The 27,178-nt window shown below is 42.2% G+C and overlaps 1 protein-coding gene across 11 annotated transcripts in view; it reads left to right on the top strand.

The window, feature by feature from the left end:
• Window positions 1-27,178, top strand: part of Adgrg2 (adhesion G protein-coupled receptor G2) — a 122,615-nt gene that overhangs the window by 36,305 nt on the left and 59,132 nt on the right. For 10 of the 11 annotated variants that reach the window (XM_050164363.1, XM_050164362.1, XM_050164370.1 and 7 more), the window contains exon 2: window positions 17,936-18,054. In XM_050164363.1, the coding sequence (XP_050020320.1) occupies window positions 17,937-18,054 (118 nt within the window). In that variant the 5' untranslated portion in view covers window position 17,936. Of the gene's footprint in view, window positions 1-8,179; window positions 8,326-17,935; window positions 18,055-27,178 lie in introns of those variants that run through there. The other variant, XM_050164361.1, reaches the window with a different exon arrangement.

Below are 27,178 nucleotides of genomic sequence, written 5' to 3'. Positions count from 1 at the left end.
AAGGTTGAGAACCACTGATTTACGGGAAAGGTTTGTGACCCCTGATGCAGAGGGAATACTCATATATATAATTATTTTAAATCTTCATGCTTTTCTGAACTGGAGTGCCTACGATATTTTAGATATTTCTACCACATAATCAAATCCGGGTCTCCGTTTCCTTGACAATACCCCTGACCTAGGATTTATGCCTTATTGGGATGCGTATGCCTTCAGAACGGCAATCCCACAGTGCACTCTCCTTCTGCTCTATCCTCTGCCAGTTCCCTTGCAATGCAATAATAGCTCGAACGACCTTGTCAAAGTGGGAGTCGAAACAGATTACCTAAGCACTGCATAAAAATCCCTCAGTGACGCTCCATAGGAAACAAAGCATTCATCTGTATCTTAGCCACCAAGTCCCACCTTGCACAGGAGCTGGGCCTTTCCTGCCTCTCCAGTGTCACCTTTTACAGTTTCTTCTCCCCCCTGCCCACCAGTGTCCTGCCCACTCTTGTCTACGTTTTCTTCCTTACATGAGTGATATTCCCCCCCACCATCACCACCACAGTGACATAGTACACATTGTTTCTTTTACTGGCCACAGTTTTTCTTCCTCCTCTATATGGGGCTAATTCTATCCACTTACCTTTGAATCATTTTATGACCTCTTAGGTCACAAACCACTGTGCTTTTCCAGAGTTCTAGATGCCTTTCACTGTAGTCCCCATCTCAGTCACGGTATTGCGCATTTCTTATTGCTAGTTTTTCATTGAAATTTTTGGCTCCTCCCTAGGGCCCACTTACCTTGCTCTCCAGAGTAACCCCAGTCTTTAGCACAGGGTTATGAATTTGTCTCCCAGCTACTGTGTTAACAAGAGCCCAACAACGAAACGCATACAAAAGTGTTTTGGCTACTCCAAATCATTGTATAACTGGAAGAGTTTATTACTATTACAAACAGATGAGCCAGATGTTGTTCTGCACATCTGTAATCCTAGTGCTTGGGAGGCTGAGACAAGAAGACTGTGAAATTGAGGCCAGCATAAACTACACAGTGAATTCGAGGCCAGTCTTGGCTATGTACAAGACCATGCGTCAGAAACCCAAAATATACAACGAAACTAATGAAGAAAAATAATTCCTCTTTAAAGGGGAGGTTCTGTATACAGTATCAGGCAATATACATAGGAGAGGAGGTGTCTTAATTTGCGGTTTTATTGCTGTGAAGAGACACTACAACCATGGGCAACTCTTTATAAAAAACATTTTATTTTGGAGTGTCTTGCTTACGATTTCAGAGGTTCCATCCATTGTTATCATGATGGGGAACATGGTGGCATGCAGGCAGACATGGTGCTGGAGGAGCTGAGAGTCCTACATCTTGCAGGCAACAGGAAGTCAACTGAACATCACACTGAGGGAAGCTTGAGCAAAAGAGACCTCAAAGCCTACCCCCACACTGACACATGTCCTCCAACAAGGCCACACTTCCTAATAGTGCCACTCCCTTTGGGGGCCATTTTCTTTCAAACCACCACAGGAGGTATTGAAAGATTCTTGAAGCAATGGATCCTTCTTCTGATCATCCAGAACACGGTATGATTATGCTAAGTCCTGGAAATATATTCCTGAGAATTTACCTCCTATTTTTACTAGACATGAACATAGCTATCCAGCTAATATTTTGATGATTATTAGAGAAACAATGCGTCTATGCAGTGGTTCTCAACTTGTTGGTTGTGATACCCTGCATATAAGTTATTTACATTACAAATTATAACAGTAGCAAAATCTGAGTTATGAAGTAGCAGCAAAGTAACTTTACAGTTGGGGGTCACTACAACATGAAGAACTATATTAAAAGGTTGAAGCATTAGGAAGGTTGAGAAGCACTGCTCTACAGAAGATAACTCCTTCAGGGAATCCTAGGGAAGAAAAAGATCCCATTCACATATCATCAAAAGAAAAACTATATTTGTCCAGCCCTGGCATCTCACTTGACCTTTCTTAACATTAATGTCATAACCACAAACAAATACCAAGTTCCAAGACACCAGGGCAAAGTAAGCTTTCAAAAAGTTTGAGAAAACATCGTTCGGGAGGGGAAAAAGCAAGTTGGCATGGAAAGAAAGCGCGGACTGTGAAAATGGTGAAGGGAAAAAAAGCCTTTGAAGAAATAACCTTCTCGGGCTTCCGAGTTGTACTGAGTGCTCTGATGTCATTAGCAAGATGATCCTATTGATTTTCTTTGATTAGTTTAGTAAACAAATAGAAATCTAAGCATTTTACCACTCACAGTGTGTTATTTCCTATACTTAAAAGGCGTATTTTCTGCTCTCGTAGCCTGGGCTGCCACATGAGGAAAGGGGCAATCTTAGATATGTTCCTTAACCCTTAGGTGTCTGACTTGAAAATGTATTTTCTCATTATATTTCTCCTCCTATGGCTAGGAGTAATGAGAAGAAGAAATGTCTAGAGCACTTTCAATAGATGTCAACAGCAAATTGTTGTCCTTGGGAGGTTATCACCAGAAAATACTCTGAGATGACATGCTGACCACCAGTTTCCATGCTATAGTCCGCTGGCTGCAGAGACATCTATCTCACTTCATCCCTCCATGCATAGGGCCCTCATACCATACATACAATGTCTGCAGCATTTCAGAGTATATTCATCTCTTTTCCGCTGCTTTGTGTTGGACTCCTGACCGCAATCTCTCATAGCAGATGGAATCACAGTCACAAGGAGACATGACAAAGGGAGACAGATGTTGTGGAATAATTAACTATGTAAAGACGTGTTATGCCACACACCGTGCCCCCGTGTCTCTGTGCGCTGGCACCCAATTTGCGTGCTTCGGGAAAGGGGGCTGGAGGTTGAGAATACACAAACACACACAGACAGAGAGACAGAGACACGGGTCATCCTTGAATTCCCCAAGAATGCCCCCTTTATTGTGTTCAGGGGCAGATTATATAGAGATAGCCACGCCCCAGCCAAACGCACCAGAAACCACTCTCCTGCCATCAGGAACTTCTGAAGGGCTCGTGCTCAGAGCAGCTGTAGGCACTCAGATCAGGGGATTACAAGAAATTCAGGATCTGGGGTCTCACTGCTCCCAACAGTGTTACATTTGTTTATGCTGTGGAATATTACTTTAACTGTGTAAAGGTGTGTTATATTTGTTTATGCTACATTTGTTTAACAATGTAGGGATGTCTGTTTAATTATGCAAAAAAAGTGTTGGGTTTGTTTCAGCTTGCCTGCCTAAGGCACCTGATTGGTCTAATAAAGAGCTGAACAGATAATGTCTAGGCAGAAAAGGGATGGGGAGGCTGGCAGGCAGAGAGACTAAATAGGAAGAGAAATCTAGACTTGAGAAGATGAGAGGGAAAATGGGGGAGAAAAAGAGGGACATGCCTGGGGCCAGAAGTCAGGCAGCCACCAGACAGACAGACATGAGAAACAGAAAAGTAGGACAGACAGGGAGGAAGGAAGGAAGGAAGGAAGGAAGGAAGGAAGGAAGGAAGGAAGGAAGGAAGGAAGGAAGGAAGGAAGAAGGAAGGAAGGAAGACAAAAGGAAGGAAGGAAGGAAGGAAGGAAGGAAGGAAAGAAAGAAGAAAGAAAGAAAGAAAGAAAGAAAGAAAGAAAGAAAGAAAGAAAGAAAGGGTAAAACACCCTGAGGAAAAACATTGATAAAGAGCTAGCAAGAAAAGAGCAAAGCTAAGGCTGAGCATTCAAAATGAATAAGTCTCAGTGTCATGATTTGGAAGCTGGTTGGTGGCCTAAAAGCCTGATACACAAAGAAGTTGGGTTTATTCTTTTATAATGACTTCTTCACTAGAACTATCTCATGGGTCCATCAAGAACTATCTTGATCCCCTCTGAGGACTTAAGATTCCCCACTAGTCTCCAACTTTTAAAAGTCCCATCGTTTCTTACAATCATCAAACAGGCTACTAAGCTTCCCAGACATGATCCCTGGAGGGGCATGTATTATTACCCATATTCACTGAAGAAATGTTTTCAAAGTAAATGAGGCTAGCTTTGAACAAGAGGCAGCCCAGACCACCATCTTAAACACAGTGGTTCTTTCCTTGTAATGTTTACAGAAAGCAAAGAAGGAAGTAAAAAAAGAAAAAAAAAAGAATGAAGAAGAAGGAAAGGAAGAGGTACAAGTTAGCTTTTTCTTTGCAACAAAGAACTTATGTATTGGTTACATTTCTCATTCCTGTGGCCAAATGCTGGGCAAGAAGCAACATAAGGGAGGAAGGACATGTTTTGGCTCATAGTTTGAGGGGATACAGGCCGTCATGGTGGGGAAAACATGGCAATAGGTATCTCTGTGGCAGTGGGTGTGTGCAGCTGAAATGTCTCGGCTTCACACTTGTAGGCAGGACAGGAAGTAGAGAGACTAGACTCGGAAGAGGACTTGGGATATAATGCTCAAAGCCCGTCCTCCTTTCCCCATCACTCATTTCCTCCAGGTAGTCCCCTACAGGTTCTCTAACTCCCCCAAAGTGTGCTGCCAGCTGGAGATCCAGCGTAAAACCCTTGAGTGGGTGTGTGTTTCACATTCAGACTGGAACAGGTCCAAACGTGACAGGTTCCAGTAACAGCCATTTCATCAGTTGAGCTTTGGAGCACATACTCTTGGCTGAGTTCAGCAGGACAGTCCTTCTGCCGGTCACAGTTGGGACCGCTTGTGCATCTGCCATCAACTGTAAGTTAGCTGCATGCGCGTTCCTGGGGGTTAGCTGGCCGTTGGAGCACTGGCGTGACCCAGCATGTGGCTTTCATCATCTGGCAGGGTGGCTTAGGCTAGTTTCCATGCTTCTGTTTGCATCCCACTTGAATGGACCCTGGGGACAAAGCAAGAACAAGGTCAGTGCATGCTGAAGGAGTGGGCAGACAGACTCCACCTTTTGACAGGAGGATCTGCAGAGTCCCGTTGTGAATGGATCAGCATCCTGGCGTGTGAAGACCTGATGGTCTGTGCTCTAGCATGGCAGGGAAAACCTAGGCAGTCTTTTCCTAGGAAATTCGCCAAAGACATGGCGATCCTGAGGTTGAGCTTGAAGTCCCCATGTTGAATTTAAAAAATAGCAGTGTTACCCATGTCCTACCTTCCACAGTTTTATCTGTCAAATTAGGGCCAGATGATAACATAACTTCTTACTCATTTCCAGCGGGAACAATAAAACTTTCTGAGTAAGCGTTTCCTCATCTTCTACCCCCTAGGACTGAATTAAGGCGCAGTCAAGGGCTTAGTGCATATCACATGGCAAGTATGTTTGGAGACAAAAGATTTGAACGAGCTGGCCTTCATTTCTACCTTGTTTCAAAGACAGACAAAGACATGCGAAAGGAAGCCTTTCTATGTGCGTTTTTCTTAATTATTTGATAGGTTAATTCTATGTGTTCACTCACTTCTTCCGTCCTCATCTGTGTATTGTTCAGTCATATTTTATCTCATTACTGAAAGCAAAGCATCAAAGCACAGTTTAAATATGGAGTGTGATGCTCGCTTTTGTTTCATAGTGGGAAAGGAAGCTCGCAGTTAATTAGGACGCGCCAGTCATAACAATCAGGGTTGATTATAGGTACTTGTCTACACTCCGTTCTCCTGGTGAGATGTTTTCAAGGAAATGAAAGAAAGTTCATTTGAAGCTAATTTTGCGTGGCTACAGCTTAATGTGAGACTTGCATTTAAGAAATCAGTAGAAGTCTCCTTTGTGTACAATAATAATGTTTTTGTGAAACTGTTAATTGGTGAATCACTGCAGATGTGTTTACCTTTAAGGTGACAATTGTTTATATGCTCAAAAGAATTATGACCTGCTTTGAAATCATATTGATTTTAACATTTGCTGGTACTACCATGTGTGGAAGGCAGTAGTTGCCGTATCTAGGACATTAGGGCTGGAGGCCAGAGAGTCATTTGGAGGTGACCATTTTATGGTGTGACTTTTTTTCTTTTCCCCTCCTTCTCTCCCTTCCTTGAAGCAGGATCTTGTGTAGAACAGGTTGACCTCAAACTAGTTAATATAGCTAAAGATGACCTTGAACTATTGATACTACTGACTTCACCTTTTGGTAGGGTTAGAAGTATACACCATCGTGCCGTTTTATGCTGTTGTGCTGGGGAGTAAACCCAGGCCTTTCACCAAGTACTTTATCAACTGAACTACGCATCTGGCCTCATCTCAACTTCCCCCTCTCCTCCTTTCCACTCCACTCTCTTATTTTGTCCTCTCATCTTCTTTTCTCTTTCTAGGTCTGGGGATGGTACCAGAAACTTTACATGCTACGTAAGGGCTCTATCACTGAGTTGCCCCTCAGCTTTTATCATGGGGTCTATGCCTTTTCTCTGGCTTAGGCAGAGGTCACCAGCCACGTTCCATTCACTGGAATACACTTGGCCAGCTTCAGGCTACGGAAGGGAAGGAAAAGAGAGAAGATATAGGACAAAGGAGGATGGAAGGGAAAAGAGAAAGAGGGAGCATTGGAGGAAATAATGCTGTCAGTGTTGCAGAAAAATGCCATGGTGGTAGCACTGTCAAGAGGTACACTAACCACTTCGAGGCTGGACTAGTCCATCTCAGCACACATGCTTTCCCTACTGGCTAAGAGGTCATCCTTTGAGATGGCTCAGAAAAGAATTTCAGCAGCGTTCTCTATCCCTCCTACCATTTAATAAGGGCATTGTTCTTCCCTTTCTATGTTCTTTGGCTCTGTGTTTCATCTTAAGCTATTTCCTCTCTTTGGAGTGATCTCTCCTGTGTCCTTACATGGAGAGAGTTGTACATTCTTTAGGAGGTAGCCAGATCATTACCCTTTAGAGGCAATTTGCTCGGATCCATTTGCTGCTCTGGATTAAAGGACCCTTCCACGGTGCAGCTTGTTGCTGCTATTTCAGATGGCACCTACAGAAATCATAGTATTCTGGATTCAGGTACTACTAGTCCCACTAGCCAGGAGGCTTTGGATATGGTATAACCTGCTTGATACATGCATGAACGCATTTGGTATATATTTACTGAATGGATTGTATTTAGAAATTTTAAAAGCCAACTCACATTTGATCTCTCTCTCTCTCTCTCTCTCTCTCTCTCTCTCTCTCTCTCTCTCTCTCTCTCTCTTGAGACAGGGTTTCTCTGAAGCTTTGGCACCTGTCCTGGAATTAGCTCTTGTAGACCAGGCTGGCCTCGAACTCACAGAGATCTCCCTGCATCTGCCTCCCAAGTGCTGGGATTAAAGGCGTGTGCCACCACCACCTGGTTTACATTTGATCTCTTTTGAATGGACTATATCCAGAACCAAGCAAGCCAGTCTGTGGAGACAAGGTCTTGTATAGAAGGGTTGGAGTATAAATAGGGTGACAACAAGGTTCTAACATTTTTCATGTTTGTTCCTCAATGACAGTACTTACAAACGTAAAGCATGGTCCAGTCCTGTCCTGGACATGCCCACTAGGTCCCATCTTCACCATCGTTTCTATTTATGTTATTTGTTTCCCCTACCAGTGTGGGAAAAGTTCTCTTCACTGATTCCTGGCCCCATTCTTTGTTGTCAAGGCCCTTCACCCTCTGGTCCTTTCTTCCATGATGTTATTGTCGTTGTCAGGGACTGTGAGCCAATCTCTGGTCCTCAGTCTGGGTCACTAATTAATCATTACATCCTAGGAAGCACCGAGCCTTCTGGGATGCTGCATGTCACGGTTTTGTTTTGTTCTTTGACCGGGACACATTGCTTCAGAGAGCACAGAAGAGCTGTGTCAAAGCTTCGGTCACCTGTGCACCTTACCCACTGGGTTACCCAGCACCCTCAACATGCATGGCCCAAGGGCCAGCTACCCCGGACAGCTAAAGCTGAGTTTTAGAGACAGACTCCCTGAAAGCTTTTCTCTCCTCTGGAACAACATCCTACATACCCAAAAGAAAGATTTCTTCCAGGTCACACCATCTGTAGAGACTACTTGCCTTTTTTTTTTTTCTTCTTACGCTGGCTTTAGCCTGGGTTTTAGCCAGCCTGATAAATAGAGGAAGTTGGACGCATCCCCAGCCTCCTGATGTCATGGTTTAGGGCACTCTGCAACTGTGGGAGGTTTCAGTTAATCTCAGCAATTGGTGAGTTAGCTGTTCTTCTCAGAGAAACTTCTCTATTCTGTGCCATGTCTTACATAAGTTGATAGGGCTTCTTTTGTGACTTGCCCTTTCCTTTTAATGATGTAAGATTCCCAAACATTGGCAGCCTCCATGTTTTGTTAGTGAAGTGCTGGTGTGGATGGGATTCTGCTTCCTGTTTAATTGCTCTGGGAGATGAGGGCTGATGTCCATCAAGGTAAGCTGGGATTCACAGGCAGGAGGACGGGGAACTTTTTAGTTAAGTTTAGGCCTCGGTGTCCATCAGACAAGTTCACAGCATATCAGGGGCTATTGTTTTCAGTCATTTGCTCAAATGAATTCCTACTTTCTGGGAGGAAAACTGATTTCTTGTCTCTGACATCAGAAGCCTTTGTGCCCCAAAGGAGGAGGGGAGGTGACAATGAGCAGAGAAAGTGCTAACATTCCCTTCCGTTTGTCCCACCCTAGATCTTCACTCAGGAGTTCTGTTTAGTCCTCACTTTTCTCTTCTACTTTTCTTCATTAAAAGAAGCAACCTGTGCGGGGGGGGGGGGGAACCCTGTGAGCCAATCATCTTTAAGACGTAGGTCTTAGTTAAGGCGTGGTTTCTCTGGGACCCAGGGTAAACCCCGTTTGCCTCCCTGTGTGCTCTCTCTCTGCACCACCTGCGGGACATTGCTGTGGCTGGATTTCTCATTTCCTGTTTCATGAGTTTTCCCCTTAAAATAAATAAAATATAATTGTTTTATCCTTAGCTAGCCTGGTTTTTTCAACAAACCTCACTTGTATAAATAATCCATGAAGACATTGATGTGTTCTATAGAATTAAAGTTGGCTTCACCCTCTATCTAACAGTCCTGTCTGTGAAAAATTGGTAGGTTTTTTTATTATTTTTTATATGAGCTAACCCATGTCATTATGCAAACACACACACATATACAGCTTAATTGTTTCTTAACGTGGCCTTGTGTATACATATTAGTGTATCAAGAGCGTCCTTTTTTCACTGGAAGTGTCTATAATGTCATCTAAATCAACTACACTTTTAGCCATTGAGTCGTATGAGATAATGTGGCTCTGCCATCGTTTAAATATTCATCTCTTGGGACATTGAGAATCCCTCCCTCACCTCACATAAGGCTGTAATAACAGTGGTATTCTTGATGTGTTTGTGGATGCCAGTATACCTCTGAATTTACAATCTCTCCACATTTTTCGTGGTTTAAGATAATATCTTCGAAAGACGTTATAGGCGTATGTATAAATGCATAGCTATTTAAACTAAGCAGCTTAGTTCATCCAGCGTTGCTTTATGCATATGATTTCAGCACTGACTACTTGGAATCAGATAACCAATTAGGTGACTCATCCCTGGGCAAGATTAATCCGCTCTCTGTCAGCAGGCCTTAGTTGCCTGTAGCTCTTTATAAATAAGGAACCTGGTTTACAAAATGGAAAGAAGAGGTTTAAGGATGGAAAGTGGAAAAGGGAAGCAAATATAATTTTATTTTAATTTCTAAAAATAAGACCAACTATGAATAAAATGAAAATCGAAAAACAAAATTAAAGTATATGCAATTAAAAGAAATCAAAATCTTAAAAGTTTTCTTTCCCAGCAGGGGGTGCATGCAAGTGTTCATTTTGCCCCGTGCTTTCCAGCTTTGGGTATTATTCGCATGTTTTTTCATCTACTGGGAAAAACAAATGCCATTGTTGTTTGGCCCTTCTTTTCTACCTGAAAATGTTCCAAAGGCACAAACAGAGCCTCCTGGTGTTCATTAATCAGCTGTATTCCCCAGAATAATTAAGTGTGCTTTATTGTGGTTGTCAATAAGGTTTTGGAAGACACAACATGCTTGAGTCGTGAAATGGCATCAAAATATTATCTGAAATTCCTATGTAGAAAATAATCTCTATGAATGTTCAATAAAATAATTTCTATGGTCATCTCATAATTAATTTGTTTCCATTTGATTGTGCTAATGTTTTGGTGGCAATCATACATCCATTCGTTTGTAATCCATTTATCCAAGGACAGAACACGTTTGGCCTTCAGTTTTTCTTGCCGTCTATAACCATTGCTTAATGGATTTTTTGGCATGTTGGATTTTAATTCATTAAGACATGAATTTTTCCTCTTAAAGGACCTCCTATGATCAATAGAACCTCACTATGGTTATTTATTTCTTCTTTGCACTCATATCCTGGATTCCTCCTTGAACATCAACTTCTGTCCTAGCAGTAAGTTGACAAAAGACAAGAGGACAATAGTTGGTTCTATGATGACCTGAAAATCTTGATTTTGAAAGTCATGATGTTTCTATTTCGTGTGAGACGATACCATTAATGTGAAGTAACTGTCGACTTTGAGCTAAAAGCTGTACCAGAGAAAAGTGTTCTGGAATATTCTAAACAATACGAATCAGGGAGTCAGCAGGACTCTGTGCTGTGAATAGCTCCCCTGTGTTTCTGCTCTTGCCCTCAGTCATGCTGTAATGAATGGCCCCATCTCCCCTTTTCAGCTCAGGGCCGAACTTAGTCAGTCAACAGTCACGTTCTCAACCTTCTTAGAAAAATTAATTTGCCTTTGGCTTTGGACACACCTGGTAAGTAACTACCCGGTTCTTGATGTCAAGGAGTTTAGGTTCTAGGAAAGTTAAAATGCAGAATATCTGAGAAAAAAATAGTAAAAAGGGGTACAGAATATGAAGTGATCCATGACCAATTGTTGTCTCTGGAAGAGTCTGCTACTCCCCTGGTCTATTCTCATCACCTCACCTTAAGTTTCTTAAATTCGTTTTGGCTCACAGAATGAGGACAGGGGTCCACCATGACCATGAAGTCAAGGCATCGGGACCTTGAAACCCCTGCTTGCATGGTATCCAAGTCAGAAAGAAGAGAACTCTGAGTGCTCATTCTCAGCTAGCCTTCTCCTTTTCATGCAGTGCAGGAACCAATCCCCGGGAATGATGCCGCTCGGTTTTAACATGGGTCTTCCCGCATCATTTAACCTAATCAAGATCATCCATCACAGGCATGCCCAGAGACTAACTCTATCAAATGAACTCCTCACAGATGTGCTCAGAAGCTTGCCTCCTAGGGGATTCAATTCCTGGTGCATCAACACTAACCGTTAGACTATCCAGCATACCTCTAACACGTTTAATGCCAATTTAGACTGAGCGACAATGCATATGTGAATGAGATGGCTTCCCCGCCATTTATAATCTGTTCCCTGGTAGCAGGACTTGAGGGTGTTCGTTTCTTCTGTAACCCCGCTGTCAATATGCAGCCTTGGTGTTCAGTCGTGTCACCTTCTGGCCCAATGAAGGTCCACTTTGCCTTGGCCTAACTATCTGTTCTTGCTTTTATTTTCAGATGTGTACCGAGTTTCTCCCCTCTTTTCTCTGAACTTCCTGTCAGATGAGTCACGATAGTTCTACATGATAGTACTATAAAAACAGTGAACGCATGCGGGTTTTGTTGGTTTTTTTCTCCCTTCCATACTCCTCTGTTTTCATTTCAGAGCCCCATTTTCCTCACAACCTCGTCTATTCCTGTTTGATTTCTAACTCTTTCCTCCCATTCAGACATTTTCTTCGTCTCCCCGAAAGACCCTCGTTGAACCTTTCTTCCCAGTAGCATAGTTGTTTTTGAGTAGGCTTTCAGGAAAGGGTGGTGACTTTGGACTGGGAGTAGACATTGAAATGTCATGGTGCAATGAAAGCCGAAGGAGACTTATTTACATAGGATTTCTTGGACTATTGTCCTATTGTCTAGCTGTCTTGCTCTTTGGACTGGCTTCCCTGGCTCCAACAGCGTTTGTCATGTTTTGAAATAGAAAATGGTACATTTTCCTGGTCACCCGAAGCACTGTGCACATGCAATGTTCAGGGTGCCTCCCAACCAGATTTCTGTGTAACTCTCTTCTAGACAGAAATTCTGAAGTCACTACTGATTTTCAATCTTCCCCTTTTTTTCCTTTTCTTTCCTTCTTGCAGTACATTGGATCAGTTCGCAGTGCCTTGCATGAACTAAGCAAGTTCTTTACTAATAACCTATGCCCAGTATTATGACTTTTCCTTTTTTGGAGACTCAAGTAGTGGCTGTTTCTGGATTTTCCTTTATATAAGTTGTCAAAATCTTGTGAAAATATAAATATTTGTTATAACAAATTTAAATTAGAGTAGTCCTATAGTGACTGACAAAATAAAGAACACAGAATTAAAATAGATACTAGTAAGTTATTGTTATAAACAAGGTCTAAACACCTACTAGGCTCACAGAGCTAATAGATATGGAAGCTGTGATTTCAAGTGGGAGTTGGCATGAATGGTAACAGAGCAAAGAAGGAAGGGCCAGAGTATTGGTTTAGGAGGTGTGGGAGGTTTGGCTTTCCCGAGAATCCACCTTCCTCTCCAGTATGATCTCCTGAAGCACCCATACCATGTGCTCTAACCAACTCCTACTTCCAGCCCAGTGCAGGCCAGCGCCTGAAGGATTTTTGTTTGTTTGCTTGTTTATTTGTTCTCGAGACAGGGTTTCTCTGTGTAGCCCTGGCTGCCTTTAGCTCACTATGTAGACCAGGCTGGCTTCGAACTCACAGAGATCCGCCTGCCTCTGCCTCCTGAGTGCTTTTAACAAGAGTCTCTATTCTATTTCGTTGCTGTGGTAACTCCTGACTATTTACTCTTACAGAGTTCAGGCTCCCCTGGGGAATGGAGACACTCATGCTGGAACAGTCTTCTCACCTCCATTAACTTCAAGAGAACTAACTCCCCTATAGACTAACCTGACCTAAATCATTACTCACTGAGACTGTCTGCCCAAGTGGTTCTAGACTGTGTCAAATGGTCAGACGACCACAGTTTCCTCTCCTGTTTCTTTTCTCTACGTAGTCAGAGAATTATTTTGTAGCACCAGATTTTAGAGCAAATCCAGTTTTAAATCTTCAAGAGTGGCTGCTCTGGGGTGGGGCTGAGGTGATGTCTGCCCCTCAGTAGAAGAGATATTGGATTCTAGTGCCTTTGGTTTTGGTTGTTGTTTTAAGTCAATGTGATCCTCCTCATCCATGAAGAGAGTGTCTTTTCCATTTACCAGGTTTGAAAAACATTATTATTTATCTGACAATCCCAATAGCTGCTCAGTGTAAGTCGTGGCTATGAACTCTCAAGGGCAAAAACAAACAGTTATTGAGGAATCGTGAGGTCCTAGCATAGTACCCTGCATATGAGAGAACCTCAGAAAATATATGTAAACTAGACGTAAGAAAATATTCTCGAAATAAGTTCAAACTCAGCATTAGAAACACTGCAAACTAATCTTTTGACTGCTTATAATCACAGTTAATATGCTTTGACTGTATGCAGATGTAAATATTCAATTTATTAACCTCCTTTTAACCCCTATAGAACCTTAGGAAGCTAGCCTTATGATCACTCTGATTTCTTCAGATGTAAGGTTCACAGAGGTTAATGAACATCTCCACGTTGTACTTGTAGGAGGTGGAGCTTGGATGCTAAGGCCCACAGTTTGCTCTACCGAGCATGCTTTCTTACCTGCATATTTGCTTGTTTGTGCATGTTGAGCATACATACCTGAGCCTTGGGGGGAAGACCCTGAAGGGTGAGAGGAGAGAGAGGAAGTAAGCTTTCACCTCACCTCCAGTAGTATAGTGAGAAAATACAGAAGTGTGCAAGGGACCTGAAACAATACCTCTCCCCCAATTCTGAGCATATGTTTACTGTGTATAATTGACTACAAATAGTGCAATCTGATATCGATTCGCTTTTTTAAAAATGAAAGTTTGGTTTTTTTTCCTGCTTTAGAACGTTCTTAAGGCTCATTAAGAGCATAATGCTCTACTGTGTAGACTAAACAAATCCTTTTCTTCCATTTGCTCTGATAGCTGTGAAAGCCTCACAGACACACTCCCACCGTGTGCTTCAGCACTGGCTTCACTAGGGGTTATGGTTACTAGTCCACAAAGCTGCCATTTCAGAGTTCATGTTCAGCACTTAGCAGTTAGCCCAGCTCCTGTCATCTGTAGGCAATAGAGTCTTTTCTCTCTGGTCCTTTTTGATATTGCTTCTCTTACTGCAGGAATGCTGACTTTAGTCCCTGGTGACCTTATCTTCAAGAAGAAAAAAAATGGTGCCAGAATTCTTTTGTTCCATATTTACTCTGATTGCTTCAGTTTACAAGATATGCAGTTGTAGTTGCTCTTACGCGTTTCTGTGAGCATCTAGAGAATTCTGTCAACTACTATTATGCGTGTGTGTGCATGCATGCATACACGCACACATGTGTGCATATTCAGTAAAAACATGAAAATTTGCCCTTGATGTTGTGTAAAGGAGTTCGGATGCACTCTACTGTTTTTGTCTCTTCTCAGAATTTGTGAGACTAAAATTTTTGTTCCTTAATTAAATTTTCTTGGTGTGAAAACTTTGGAGACTTTGACTAGTCATACATCTTATTCAGCTTTAATAGTTCTTGTTGACCCCTGCTTTTATTTTCCCTCCTAGAATTTGCCCATTTTGTGTAGACTTTTTGAATAAAGATGGCACCGAGGCCCTTCTATCTTCATATGTTTGTAGCATTTGCAGAATATTGCTGTCCTCATCAGTTCTCTTGGTTAGTTCTTCTGTCTCCCTTTCCCCCACCCTCTCCTCCTGGCTCTCAATTTCACCAAAAGTGTCTTCTCATAGAATAGCCTTGATTTTATTAATTCTTTACTTTGGGCTTTTTTTGGTCATTATTTTATGCTTTTATTTTATCATTATTTTCTTCTTAGGGTTTATTTTGTTATTTTCCAAATTTCTTAACAGGGGCCTTAATGTATTAATTTTAAGCTTTATGTATAACTAAAATCTCAGTGTGACAGTATCCTCAACTATAGCCCATGTTTTGATTGCAGCTTTTTTTTATTGATCGGGTTAAATTTTTAATGAACGGTCTTGTTTACAAAGTAATGCTTTTGTTTTAAAGTATAATTTTTCTGATATCAATATAAATACAGTATTTTTTTCTGAGACAGGGTTTCATATATTAGCCAAAGTTTACCTTGAACTTCTGATCTTTCTACCTCCACTTCTCAAATGCTGGGATTTCAGGCATGGATCACCATGTCTAGCAAAATAGGCTTTAACATTCAGTACTGAGGATTGAAGCCAAGGTGTCCTGCACACTAGGAAAATGTTCCTCCATTGAACTTTCCTTTGGACTGATTTTGGCATAGAAGGTTCCTGTACATTTACATGCATACATATCCACTATATGGCTTTTGTGCAGGTTTATTTTTTTTTTTTGAGACAAGGTCCTGTGTAGCCCAGGACAGCCCCAAACTCACTATGTAGCCAAGGATGGCCTTGAACTGATTCTCCTGCTTCTGCCTCCTAAGTGCTGAGATTACCTTTGCATCATCCTGCCTGTTTTTATCTGGCACTAGGCAAGGGCTGTACTAATTGAGCTACGTTCTCAACTCTGCTATATATTTTTATTTGATATTTCCTTAGTCCCTGTGAGATAGTATTATTACTTGTCCTAGTTAGCTTTGTTAACTTGTCCCAGCCTGAAGTCACCTTCCCCATAGAAAGCCATGTTGAATGTGCACGCGTCTCTGGAGCTAAGGGATGGCTATGAGAAAGGCTGACTGCAGTGATCACCTGAGAGTGCACAAAGCCTTGAAACTGGAGATGTAAGGGCAAACTGTGCCACTTTTTAAAGCCTTGACCCATCTCTTAGGAATGTTCGGGGTGGGGCCTGCCCGTATACTAACCACCTTCTTTAAGTCTTTGTTCCTTCTTGCACCTCAAGTCTAATGTCTTCTTCCCAAGCATGTGTTTTAGCATTGATTTCAAGTGAGGATTTGAGTCCTTTTGTTTTGTTTTATTTTGGGTTTTTTTTTTTTTTGTTTTGTTTTGTTGCTGTTGTTGTGCGTTGATGGAAAAGAAAATCACCATTTTTGTCTATTTGAAAATGTCTTCGCTTTTTCCTCCTTCACAAAAGGTGTTTTCACTGTGAGTACAATTTCACCTTCACACACTGTAGGTAATGGTACATTGTCTTCACACACTGTAGGTAATAGTGCATTGTCTTGTGACTTCTGAGAAGAGACCTGTCACTCTAAAAGTTATTCCTTGGAAATGAAATGACCTTATTTTCCTCGAGCCATTGTCAAGACATTTTTTTTGAAAGCTTTCCATTTTCTCCAGTTTCATTATGAGCTGGTTTGGTGCAGATCTCTTTTTATTTGCTTATTGTACTTGAAATTCTATGGGCTTTTTGAAACTGCACTAATGTTTTTCCACCAGTTCGGACTCTTATTCCAAATACTGACTTCCTATTCTCCTGTCTTTGAATTTAATTTAAGTGCATGCTCACCTTCTATTTCTCTTCTCCATATCTCTGACCTTTTCTTTAATCTTTCACACCTGAACCCCATTGGCTTCATTGGCCTATACCTTTAGGTACATGTGCATTCGCTGTTTAGGTTACCTTTCTTACTTCCTGTTTAATCTTCCATTTGGTGAGACATGTTTAATATTTTATTCATGTTTTTAAGTTGTTTTCAGCAGATTCTTAAATAAGTTAGCTCCACGTATTCCTAGAATGAAGAAGAGATTTGCTGGCTGTAGTTCTTCTACCAGAATTCAGATAAAAATTTAATTATGCTTTTACTCATGGTTTCCTGGTTTATTTGTTTCTTCTGTTTTGAAAATTGAATAATCTAAATCAGTTGTATTTTCACCTTTTGTGCTTGCTTTGTCCACACTAAATCCTCTTCAGTAGCTCCCTTTTAAATGTCCTCTTGTGCTAGACGATTTTTCCTCCTCCTCCTTCTCCTCCTCCTTTTTCTCCTTTTCCTCCTCCTTCTTCCCCTCCTCCTTTTTCTTCTCCCTCTGCTTATTCTCCTCCTTCTTCTTGTTTTTCTTTTTGAGACAGGGTTTCTCTGTGTACCCCTGGCTGTCCTGGAACTAGCTCTGTCCAGGCTGGCCTTGAATTCATAGAGATCCACCTCTCTCTGCTTCCTGAGTGCTGATGTTAAAGGTGTGTGCCACAATGCCACGACTGTTTTAGACTTCTTAGCCAACACTTAGGTTTCACTGTTAATATCTTAAAGACACTTGTTATATCTTGTTACATGAGCCAATATACTGGTCATTGCGTATCTCATAGCTGTTATTAAATTTTAATAGTTAACCAAGGATAACAGACTAACCCTCACTCGGCCCTACCATGTAGTACTTTCAAATTGCTTCCTCTTCTTTAATTAAATAAGTAAATGGCAAATGGCCCTTTTAAATTAAAAATCTGATATAAATTTTGCATTTAAAATGTTGCTATGTTGACTACTAGAGATGCAAACAATGACAATAAAATAAGTCACAATAAGGAAGAAATGCAGTGTTGCTTTCCTTTGATAGCATAAGAAACAAATGAGGTAGATTATTTAGAGGTGTCTGTGATGCATGAATGTTAGCATTGTCTCTAAAAAGCTTCCTATAATGGTCATAATTACGTATGAAACAATTAGTTTAGTTGTCAATGTGTTCTTTGTGTATTTGGCATATATTTTCCATAAGTCCACAAAGTCTAGCATGTTTATGATTTTAATTGTGATAGCTTAGTAAACCTGGGTTTTTCATTTTGTTAGCCAATGAGCACCTGGCATTGCTAGCTCTCTGCAAGCACGCTACAGTTATGACTGTGGTACTTATAAGAAGGCAGCATGGAGGTGATCGTACATGAGGAATGACCTTTGGTCATTACAGTTAGGATTATGGCAGCTGTGATGATCTGTTGTCTGTCATATATTGTTCCAGGATGCTCTTCTCTGGGGGGCAGTGTGGCCATGTTGGCAGACCTGAAGAAGTTTTACTGATATACAAGATATTCCTTGTCATCATCTGTTTTCATGTCATTCTGGTTACATCCTTGAAAGGTAAGATGTCAATTTTCCTCCCTTCCTTCATTTATAATAATATTATTATTATTGTTTTTATTATTACTACTACTACTACTTATGGTTGGGGCAGTATGTGTTATGGCACATGCTGGAAAGTCCGAGAACAACTTTCTGGAATTGGTTCTCTCCTTTCACTATGTGGGTTCCAGAGATCAAACCCAGGTCATCTTCCTTGCAAGGCAGGTGCCTTTACCCACCGAGCCATCTCACTGTCTTTCCTTCATCTTTTTCTACTAAACTTTTTTGTATGTATGTTTGGTGTCATTGTTCATAATGTTTATTATAGTGAAATATGCATTTATATAGAATAGCTATTATCCTTTACATTTATTTCTTGAGTGTATGTGTATGTGTGTGTGTGTGTGTGTGTGTGTGTGTGTGTGTGTGTGTGTTCAGAAGACAACTTCTGTGTTATGAGGGTTGGTTCTCTCCTTCCACCATGTGAGTTGCAGAGATTGAGCTCAGGTCATCAGACTTGCCTTTATTTGGCAGCCTATTAGTTAGCATTTTAAAACACACTGTTTGTTGGCATTAACCACAATCATATTTTTGGTGCAACTATCACCACTATTCATTTCCAGAATATTTTCATTGTCCCAATTAGTAACTATGTGCTGATCCTCCCTATAACTTCTTTACTTTTAGCGTGCATGGAGTTTTCTCTTCCAGGTGCCTCAAATTAGTGAAAACACAATATTTATCCTTTTGTGTCTGGTTCATTTCACTTAACATATTTTCTTTGACCATCTACGTTGTAGTTACGTATCAGAGCTTCATTCGTTTTCAAGGCTAAATATATTCGATGATTGTAGGTACCTGTACCACATTTCATTCATTCAGTCATCTGTTCCTGGACGTCGTGGTGGTTTGTGTCCTTTAGCTGCTGTGAATAATGCTGCTATGAGCCTAGGTGTGCAAAGCTCTGATTCTATGCTTTTCTGTTTCTTTGTGGGATACACCTAAGATTAGAATTGCTGGGTCATTTGCATCTTTGAGGAACTGCCAGCCTGTTTTCTGTAGTGGCTATACATTTTACATTCCTTCAAACAAAGCATAGGAATTCCAGTTTCTCCACATCCTTGACAACACTTATTGTTTTCTTTTGTTTTGGTGGTAGGAATGAAGTGACATCTTACTGTGGTTTTGATTTGCATTTCCTTAGTGGTTTGTGGTTTCAGCATCTTTGGGTGCACTTATTAGCCATTTTACCTTTTATTTGGAGAAATGTCTATTCATATGACTTTCTCATTTTAAAAATTGGGTTGTCTTTTTTTTTTCCTTTTGCTTTTTAGTTGTTGACTAGGAATTATTTATATATTATGGAAATTAATCCTTTATCAGGTATCTGATTGGCAAATAGCTTCTATTTTCACCCACCATAGTATCCTTCCATGAATGCAGGTTTTTAATTTTAATGAGGTCTAATTATTGTATTTTACCTTTATTATTGATAATGTAGTATCAAAATCAAGAGACTTTCATTGCCAATTCCAATGTCAGGAAGATTCACTACTACATTTTCTTCTAAGAATTTTGTGGTCTCAGCTCTGACACTTAAGCCAACTTTGCTTCACTGAGGGCTATTCTTGTGCCTGTAGCTCTCCTATTTTTCTATTACCATTTGTTGAAAGGATGATCCTTTTTCCTCTGAGCGTTCTCAGCATCTTTGTCATCTAACCAAATGTATGGGGATTTCTTTTGGCGTTTGTTTTGAACACTATCTACTTGAAGGCATTTTCATGTAGAAATTGAAAAAAGAACATAGTCAAATGAAGAAGAATGCTTTTTTCAGAAAGGGGGGATCTTCGAAAGTTTATGGGGAAAGGTGGCCAGGAAAGGTGAGTGAGGAAGGGAATGGAAGGCCAGGTAGTACTAAGGCCTCAGTCTTGTTTGGTTTTTTCATCTGGTGCTTGTTTGTTTGATTTTTATCTCTTCCTCCTCCTCCTCCTCCTCCTCCTCCTCCTCCTCCTCCTCCTCCTCCTCCTCTTCCTTTTTTCCTGGGGTCTTAGGTGGTACAGACTGGCCTCCAGATCAAAATACAATTGAGGATGACCTTGAACAGCTGATTTTTCTGCCTCCACCTTTCAGGTACTGAAATTACAGGTGTGCACCACGCTGCCTAGCAAGGGCATCAGTTTCTGTGTGTACGACTACCAAAAGAATATTGTTATACAATGCAATGTATGTTCATTAGGAATGAGACTAGCGAATGAATTTTTCAAGAAGACAATATTAAATATGCAGGGAAAGACTTCTTATTCAGAAGACAGTGAAAAGAAGAAGAAATCTTTGTTGGATAAAATAAAAATCTACGAGCAGGAAACACCAGTAACAACATAGACGAAGAAAAGAAATATACAGACTTACACACAAACTAAATAAAAGCGTCTCAACATGCTAAAACACAGCTGACACTCCTTCAAGGAATAGACATGGGACAGGTAGCCAGGAAGCCGTCATGCTTTTAAAAAAGAAATGGTGGGGCTGGAAGGATGGCTCAACTGGGAAAGGCTAGGCTCACAAGCAAAGATATAAAGTAAGGAAACGATGAGCACATGTTAAAAATTCAAGCATGTATAATCCCAGGCACTCCTATCAGGAGATGAGAGGTGGATACAGGGATTTCCAGATGTTCTGAGGCCAACTAGCTGTGCTTACATAACAGCAAAGAGACTATCTCAGATAAGGTTATGGTAAGACAAGGACCAACACCCAAAGGTCCCTCAGACCTCCACATGTATATCTTACCACATGTACACCTGCACTGACACATATGAACGAGTGCATGCACGTGCACACACACAGGTACACATGCACACACACACAGGGGGTGGAGAGAGACAGGAAAGGGAGGGAAGGAGGAAGGAAGGAGAGAGGGAGGGGATAATATTTAGTCTGTATTATGTGCCCGGTTTCTAACTGATTGGATTTACACTTGGCCACTTGCTTAATCGTCTCAACTAGACCTCTGAAGGGGAGGTCCTAGTACTGTTCCATTCTCCAGATCTAGAAGCTGGAGTTCACAGAGATATGTAACTTTCCCAGGAATGTTTGCTCCTGGGAAGTGGTAGAGATTGAATTGGAACCCAGGGGTTCGTGTCTAGATTTTACGGTTGTAGCCACCAAACCAGGATTCTCAAATGTAAAATGTACATCCGAGTCACTTCGGAGGCCTGTTGAAGCACAAATGGGCCCTTGCCCCAGAGTCTGTGATTTAGTAGATCTGGGGCAGAGCCTGAGAACTGGCATGTCTAAACTGCCCAGGTGATATTGATGCTGTTAGTCTAGGGCCCTCACTTCAAGAAGCACGGTTTGCCCTGCTCTGCTAAGACATAAAGAGGCAGAGAAAATGCCTCTTGCTGAGTATCAAGGTACGCACACCCTGCTGTGACCATGCAATACCCATAGAAACTCCATCCGCACAGATCACCCCCTGAGACAGTAACACAACACTGGGGGATTAGCCGGACAAAACTCAATTAGCCTCACATTACTGGTGGGTAAATGCCCTCTGGGACATCATTGGTTAAGAAGTAACAGAGTCTGCAAGATGCCACATCTTCCGTTCCATGTGTGTTTTCTTCCCGCCACAGGAAGATGAGACAGAAAAGATCGTCTAAGTCAGCGCTTCTCAGCCTTCCTAGGGCTGCGACCCTTTAATACGGCTCCTCACATTGTGGTGACCCCCAACCATAAGATGGTTTTCATTGCTACTTCATAGCTGGCATTTTGCTACTGTCATAAATCGTAATGTAAATATCTGATATGTGACTCCACAGGGGTCGTGACCCAGAGGTTGAGAACCACTGATCTAAATGAAGGATAACCATCAGAAATAAGTCTTTTGAAAATGAAGAACTGGGGATAATGCCACTTGAAACCCTTCCTCAAAAGAATCAAAAAAAAGAAAAAAGGAGGAGGAGGAGCAGGAGGAGGAGGAGGAGGGAGGGATGAGGAGAGGGGAGGCAAGGGAAGGGGAGGGGAAAGTGGGGAAGGGAGAGCAAAGGCAGATAAATAGGAAAGCTTGTGGGTTTGGAGCAGACATGAGTAGAAAGAAGCTGAGTGGTTGCTTAGAGCAATTTGTCTCTTTCATACTCCAGCTTTCTCTGTTGGGATCAGTTTTCTGTTAACGGAAGCAAAATACCTAGCCACTGAAAACGTGGAAATGTTCATTTTGGCTTGTACTTTGGGAAGCTTCAAGCCATGGTCAATTGGCCCCATTTCTTTTTAGGCCTGTGGTCAGGCAGCAAATCGTGATGGGGATGGGTGGCAGTGAAAGCCCATTCAACAGGACAAAGGGAGCAAAAGGAAGAGGGGAATGCAGCAGCCCATTGTCCCCTTCAGGAGCACACTGTCGAAGAACTCAAGCCTCCCACGAGACAGGTTTCCATCACTTTCCAATAGCAGCTAGTTGGGAACCAAACCTTAAAACATGTGACTTCAGGAGACACTCTGGATCCAAACGATAGCACTGATGAATTGATTTCTTTTTACAGTGGTTCTAAATATGTGGCCTTCAGCCATGTACCATCAGCATCACCTTTGGGATTATTAGAAATGAAGAACCTAGGACCATCCTAATCCCCTGAGTCAGAAACTCTAGAGGGAGCCAGCATTTAGTGTTGTAAATAGTTTCTAGGTAACACTGGTGTATATCTACTCCAAGGTAGAACCTGGCTAAAAACACTAGCTAAAACAGTACTCCTGGGCCCATGCTTCGAGCAAAAAGCTGCTGAGATGTGAGATTTGAGCCCACAGATGCTATGGTGTGTTCTTGCTTTGCTACGTCACCCATCGTGTGTTCCAGAAACAACCCACGAAGGCAAATGATTTTCTGAATTGAGTATTTCATTTGTAGATTTTATTTCTGTGTATCTGTTTGCGTGTGTATGCATGCATGTGTGGAGTCGGGAAGAAAGCATCACACACCTCCGCACTGGAGATACAGGCATTTGTGGGGCACCTGACTTGTTATATGCATGCCAGGGTCTCAACCCTAGTCCTCAGGACTATGCAGCAAGCACTCTCAGGCACTCCAGCTTCATGTTTTGAGTTAAATAGGAGTCCTTTGCTGCTTCTCAGAACCTTCCGTTAAGTATTGATTCGTGCTAATAATCACTGATAACAATTACTATGTTCTAGCCGTTGCTCAAAGCCTTAAAAAGACCAAGTCTTTTGAAACTCATCTAATAACCTTTTGCACTTGGCATTGTTATACAGATGGGGAAACTGAGTCACGAAGAGACTTGCCTTGTGCAGCTTGCTCCTGGTGGAACAGTTAAAAGAGATTGCAAGGTTCTTTTTTTTTGTAAGAAGGATGGGAGCCTTCATTAATAATCCTACATAACTCAAACAAATTAGAGACAATAATGTGGGTTCGTGTGTCTTCTTGGAGTGCTATAAGAAAATACCAGTGAGTGGGCGGCTTCAATAGCAGATAATTATCTCACTGCCTGGCAGTTACAAGTCCAAGGTGCCAGCATTGGTCTCTAGTGAGGACTTTCTCCTTGCCTTGAGGACAGCCAGCCTCTCACTGAGTCCTGCGTGGCCTGTCCTCTGTGGCCAGGGAATGATGACGCTTGCTGTGATATTTCCACTCCTCCTCCTCTTTCCTCTTCCTTTTCCTTTGGATGAAAGTCCTGTCAAGTTTGGTCCTTTTTCCATTTTGAGCAAATTTAGCCTTAACTACCTTACTAAGAGCACTATATCCCAACACAGTCACAGTGGAAACGGCAGTTCTAGCAAATGACTCGGGTGACACATGATTCGTTCTATCTTCATTAGACCCTAGAACAGCGCGTCTCAACCTTCCTAAGGCTGTGACCCTTTAATACAGTTCCTCTTGTTGTGCTGACCCCCATCCATAAAATTATTTCATTGTTACTTCATAACTGTAATGTTGATTGCAAGATTCTTTGGCAATCCTGGGGATGGCTAGTGTCCATCACCCTGGCAAGTATTTAATAAAGCTTGCTTCAAATTTGGCAGAGAGAGAGAGAGAGAGAGAGAGAGAGAGAGAGAGAGAGAGAGAGAGATTGCAAAATTATGATTTAAACTCAGGGCCTATAGCCCCAAAGTTCATCTATGTAATTTCTATACTACATTTCTTTCTGTGCTGGCTTAAACTTACTGTATTGGTAAGGCTAACTTTGAATTTCTGGTCTCCACCTCCCAAGTGCTGAGATTACAGTTACATACTACCATATGTGGCTTTCCTTTAGCCATCTTAACCCCTCTGCCGTGTGAGACTCTGTTGCTTGTTATCTGTGCATCTATACAGCAAAAATAAACAATGGTAGAATCCCCAATGATGAGAGTCACTGAAAATAGGTTGGTTCAGATCACCCAGATACCTATCCTGCTATCCCCAAACAAGAATAGCATTTTATCTTTCTTGTCCCATGGCAGGATAGTGCTGAAGAATGTTCTTCGTTGCCTCTTAGAGTTCCTCAGTTGGATTGTGTCCCTATGCCCATAGTAGTCACCTGCTCCTTAATGTCCCCATTATTGGCTTCGCTTTTTTCCCCTTTTCACTTAAATGCTCCCTCCCTCTACTGGTTGGGGTAACCTCCTCACCTCTGCTTGGAAACACATCCACCTTCAACATACAGCCAAGTGCTCCTTCATCCAGAAAGCCAAGAGGAGAGCTCACAGATCTCTTTCTCTGGTATGCCCTTCTCTCTTTCTCCCTCCTGATAGGCATCACCTGGGACTGTGTTGATGCTGACCTCCTGTAGCCTCCAGGTCTTTTGCTGCATCCTCAGTGCCAGGCAGGAAAGGAGACTGGTGGGGATAATGGGTACACTGACAAGAGGAAAACTAACATATACTTAGAGCCTGCTCCTTACTGGGTCTTTCCAGTGTTTGTAAACATTATCTCGCACCTTTCTCCCAAACCCTTCATGGTGGGTATCTTTTTCACTCCAGTTTACAGATGGAAAAACTGTGGATCAAAGGAATTAAGCCCTTTGATCAGAGTCACGGGTAGGAAGATCTGGATAGTAAGTGTCTGAGACTAGAGTTAAACCTCGCAGTGAAACCTGGGGAGGAAGAGAGGGAGCGCTGGGGCAAGCCAAGAGAGATGAGGCTCCCCAGCTCTAGAATGCAAACACAGTAGTTTCACCCTGGAAGCCTGGGAGATGACTCAGTAGCCCTTGTCAGCAGGGAGAGGTGGGTCTGACACTCTTGTGAGGCCACCGGCCAACTGAAAGAATCCTCAGACTTTAATACATCCGGTTGTCTTGCTAGATGGCATTTGTGAGAGTCATTTTCAGTCTACTGGAAGCCCAAATCAGATGGGTCACGACTCATCTCCATTCCCTAGTTCTTCCTTCCTGGGATGATGCCTTACTTCTTTCTGGTCTTTGAAGGAGGTCTCCTTTTAGGTACAGCTATTCTATTTTCCAGAGGGCGGATGACATAATAGTGAAAGATGGTTAGAATTTCATTCCTGCCAAATTGTCTTCACCATTTGGAAACAATTACACTTTTGAAACAGCTTGGTGAGCTCATAAGCTATAAACCCCAGCTTTAGAGATCGCCCTGTGCTGCAGACATTTCTGGTGGTAAGTTGCTTTACAATTCTCCTTCTCCAATCCTCGCTGTCGCTCCTCTTACCCTCTCATGCATCGCATCCTTCTCCAGTGACCAGTCTTTCCTTGCAGGGAAGACGATAATGAAGCAGTAGGTGGGCTGACATGATACCACCTGCCATCTTCGGCTCACGATTCTCTACTACCAAACCCAGCGCTGCCCTCCTCCCTCTGTCTCCACCTTGTGCCTGTAAAACCGAAACTTTGAATTTCAGCATGATCAATCTCCTGGCTAATTTCACAACTCCCCCCCCCCCCAAATCCTAGCCCTGCAGCCAGGTATGAAGTCACTTCTGTTGCGTTGTGATTCTCCTGAGAAGGTAAAATGGTGACAAGGGATTATAGAGATTCTGATTAGATTATGGGGAGTGCTGAGAGCAGAGAATGCTGCATCCCACTTTTTCCTTGCCCTCCTGTAAGGAGTCCTTGCAGGGCCTAAATAGCAAAGCAGGGCCAGCAGAGAGACAAGGAGTGATGGAACGAGATTTGGACAAGGAAAAGCCAGGAGGCAGTCTCCCCAAGTCTCTCTCAACTCTTGTGTGCTGGGCAGGGAATCTAAATGGCCCTTGTGTTCCTAGTGGGTGACCGTGTTGAGAGCCATGGGAAGAGACAAGGTAGCAAAGACTGGCATGAAGAACCCAGATAGATGCCTGATGAAGGGTACTTGGTGGTGATAGCTGAAAGGAATTTCCCCAAGGTTAGATAAGATTCTAAAAGAAAAGACCGTAGGCCCACTAGATGCAGCCTTTAGCACTGGGTGCCAATTAGATACTGAATGTGTTAGTTAACTTTTCTTATTGCTGTGACAAAAGACAGAGAGAGGGTGAGGGGCATGTAAAGGGAGAGAGGGTGGGACCAGGACAAGTTTATTGAGACTCACAGTTCCAGGGTATAGTTCATTATGGCAGGGAAGTAATGGCAGCTGGTCAAATTGCACCCACAGTTAAGAAACAGATATAATTGCTACTGTTTGGCTTCCTTTCTCCTTTTTATTCATCCCAAGACCCAGCCCTCTAAAATGGTGCTGCCTACATTTAAGGTGGTTCTTCCTACCCTGACTTACCTGATTTAGAAGCTCACAGACATGCTCAGAGGTTTGGTTTCAAGGTGATTGGAAATATCATCCAGATGACGGTCAACATTAGCCATCGCATGGAGGAACCCTCCAGGGTGAAAGAGATCCCTGTAGAGGCTGTTGAGAACTCCAGGCTGAGCAGTAGACGACTTCACAGGCTCTCACTCCCTTTTTCTTGTGTCCCATTCCTAGCCTGCATGCCATCTTGAGTATGAGAAGAAACAGGAGGAAGACAAAGAAATAACTGGGGACCATTTAGCACAAAGGACATGAAGATACTTTTCTATGTGTGGTGTTGGGGATTGAGCACAGAGCCGTGTGTATGATATGTCAGAGCTTTACAGCTGAGCTGTATCCCTGGACCCAACAAAGCTACTGTCTGTCATCAGATTTCAGGATCCCTTCCCTGTTCTCTCTGTGTAATAAAAGCACC

Source organism: Alexandromys fortis, unplaced genomic scaffold (assembly GCF_014885135.2).
Source record: "Alexandromys fortis isolate MF-2015 unplaced genomic scaffold, M_Fortis_MF-2015_v1.1 scaffold_147, whole genome shotgun sequence".
In the NCBI taxonomy this organism is placed as follows: domain Eukaryota; kingdom Metazoa; phylum Chordata; class Mammalia; order Rodentia; family Cricetidae; genus Alexandromys; species Alexandromys fortis.
Note: the sequence above shows the minus strand (reverse complement) of the source record. Positions and strands in the feature narration are given on the sequence as shown.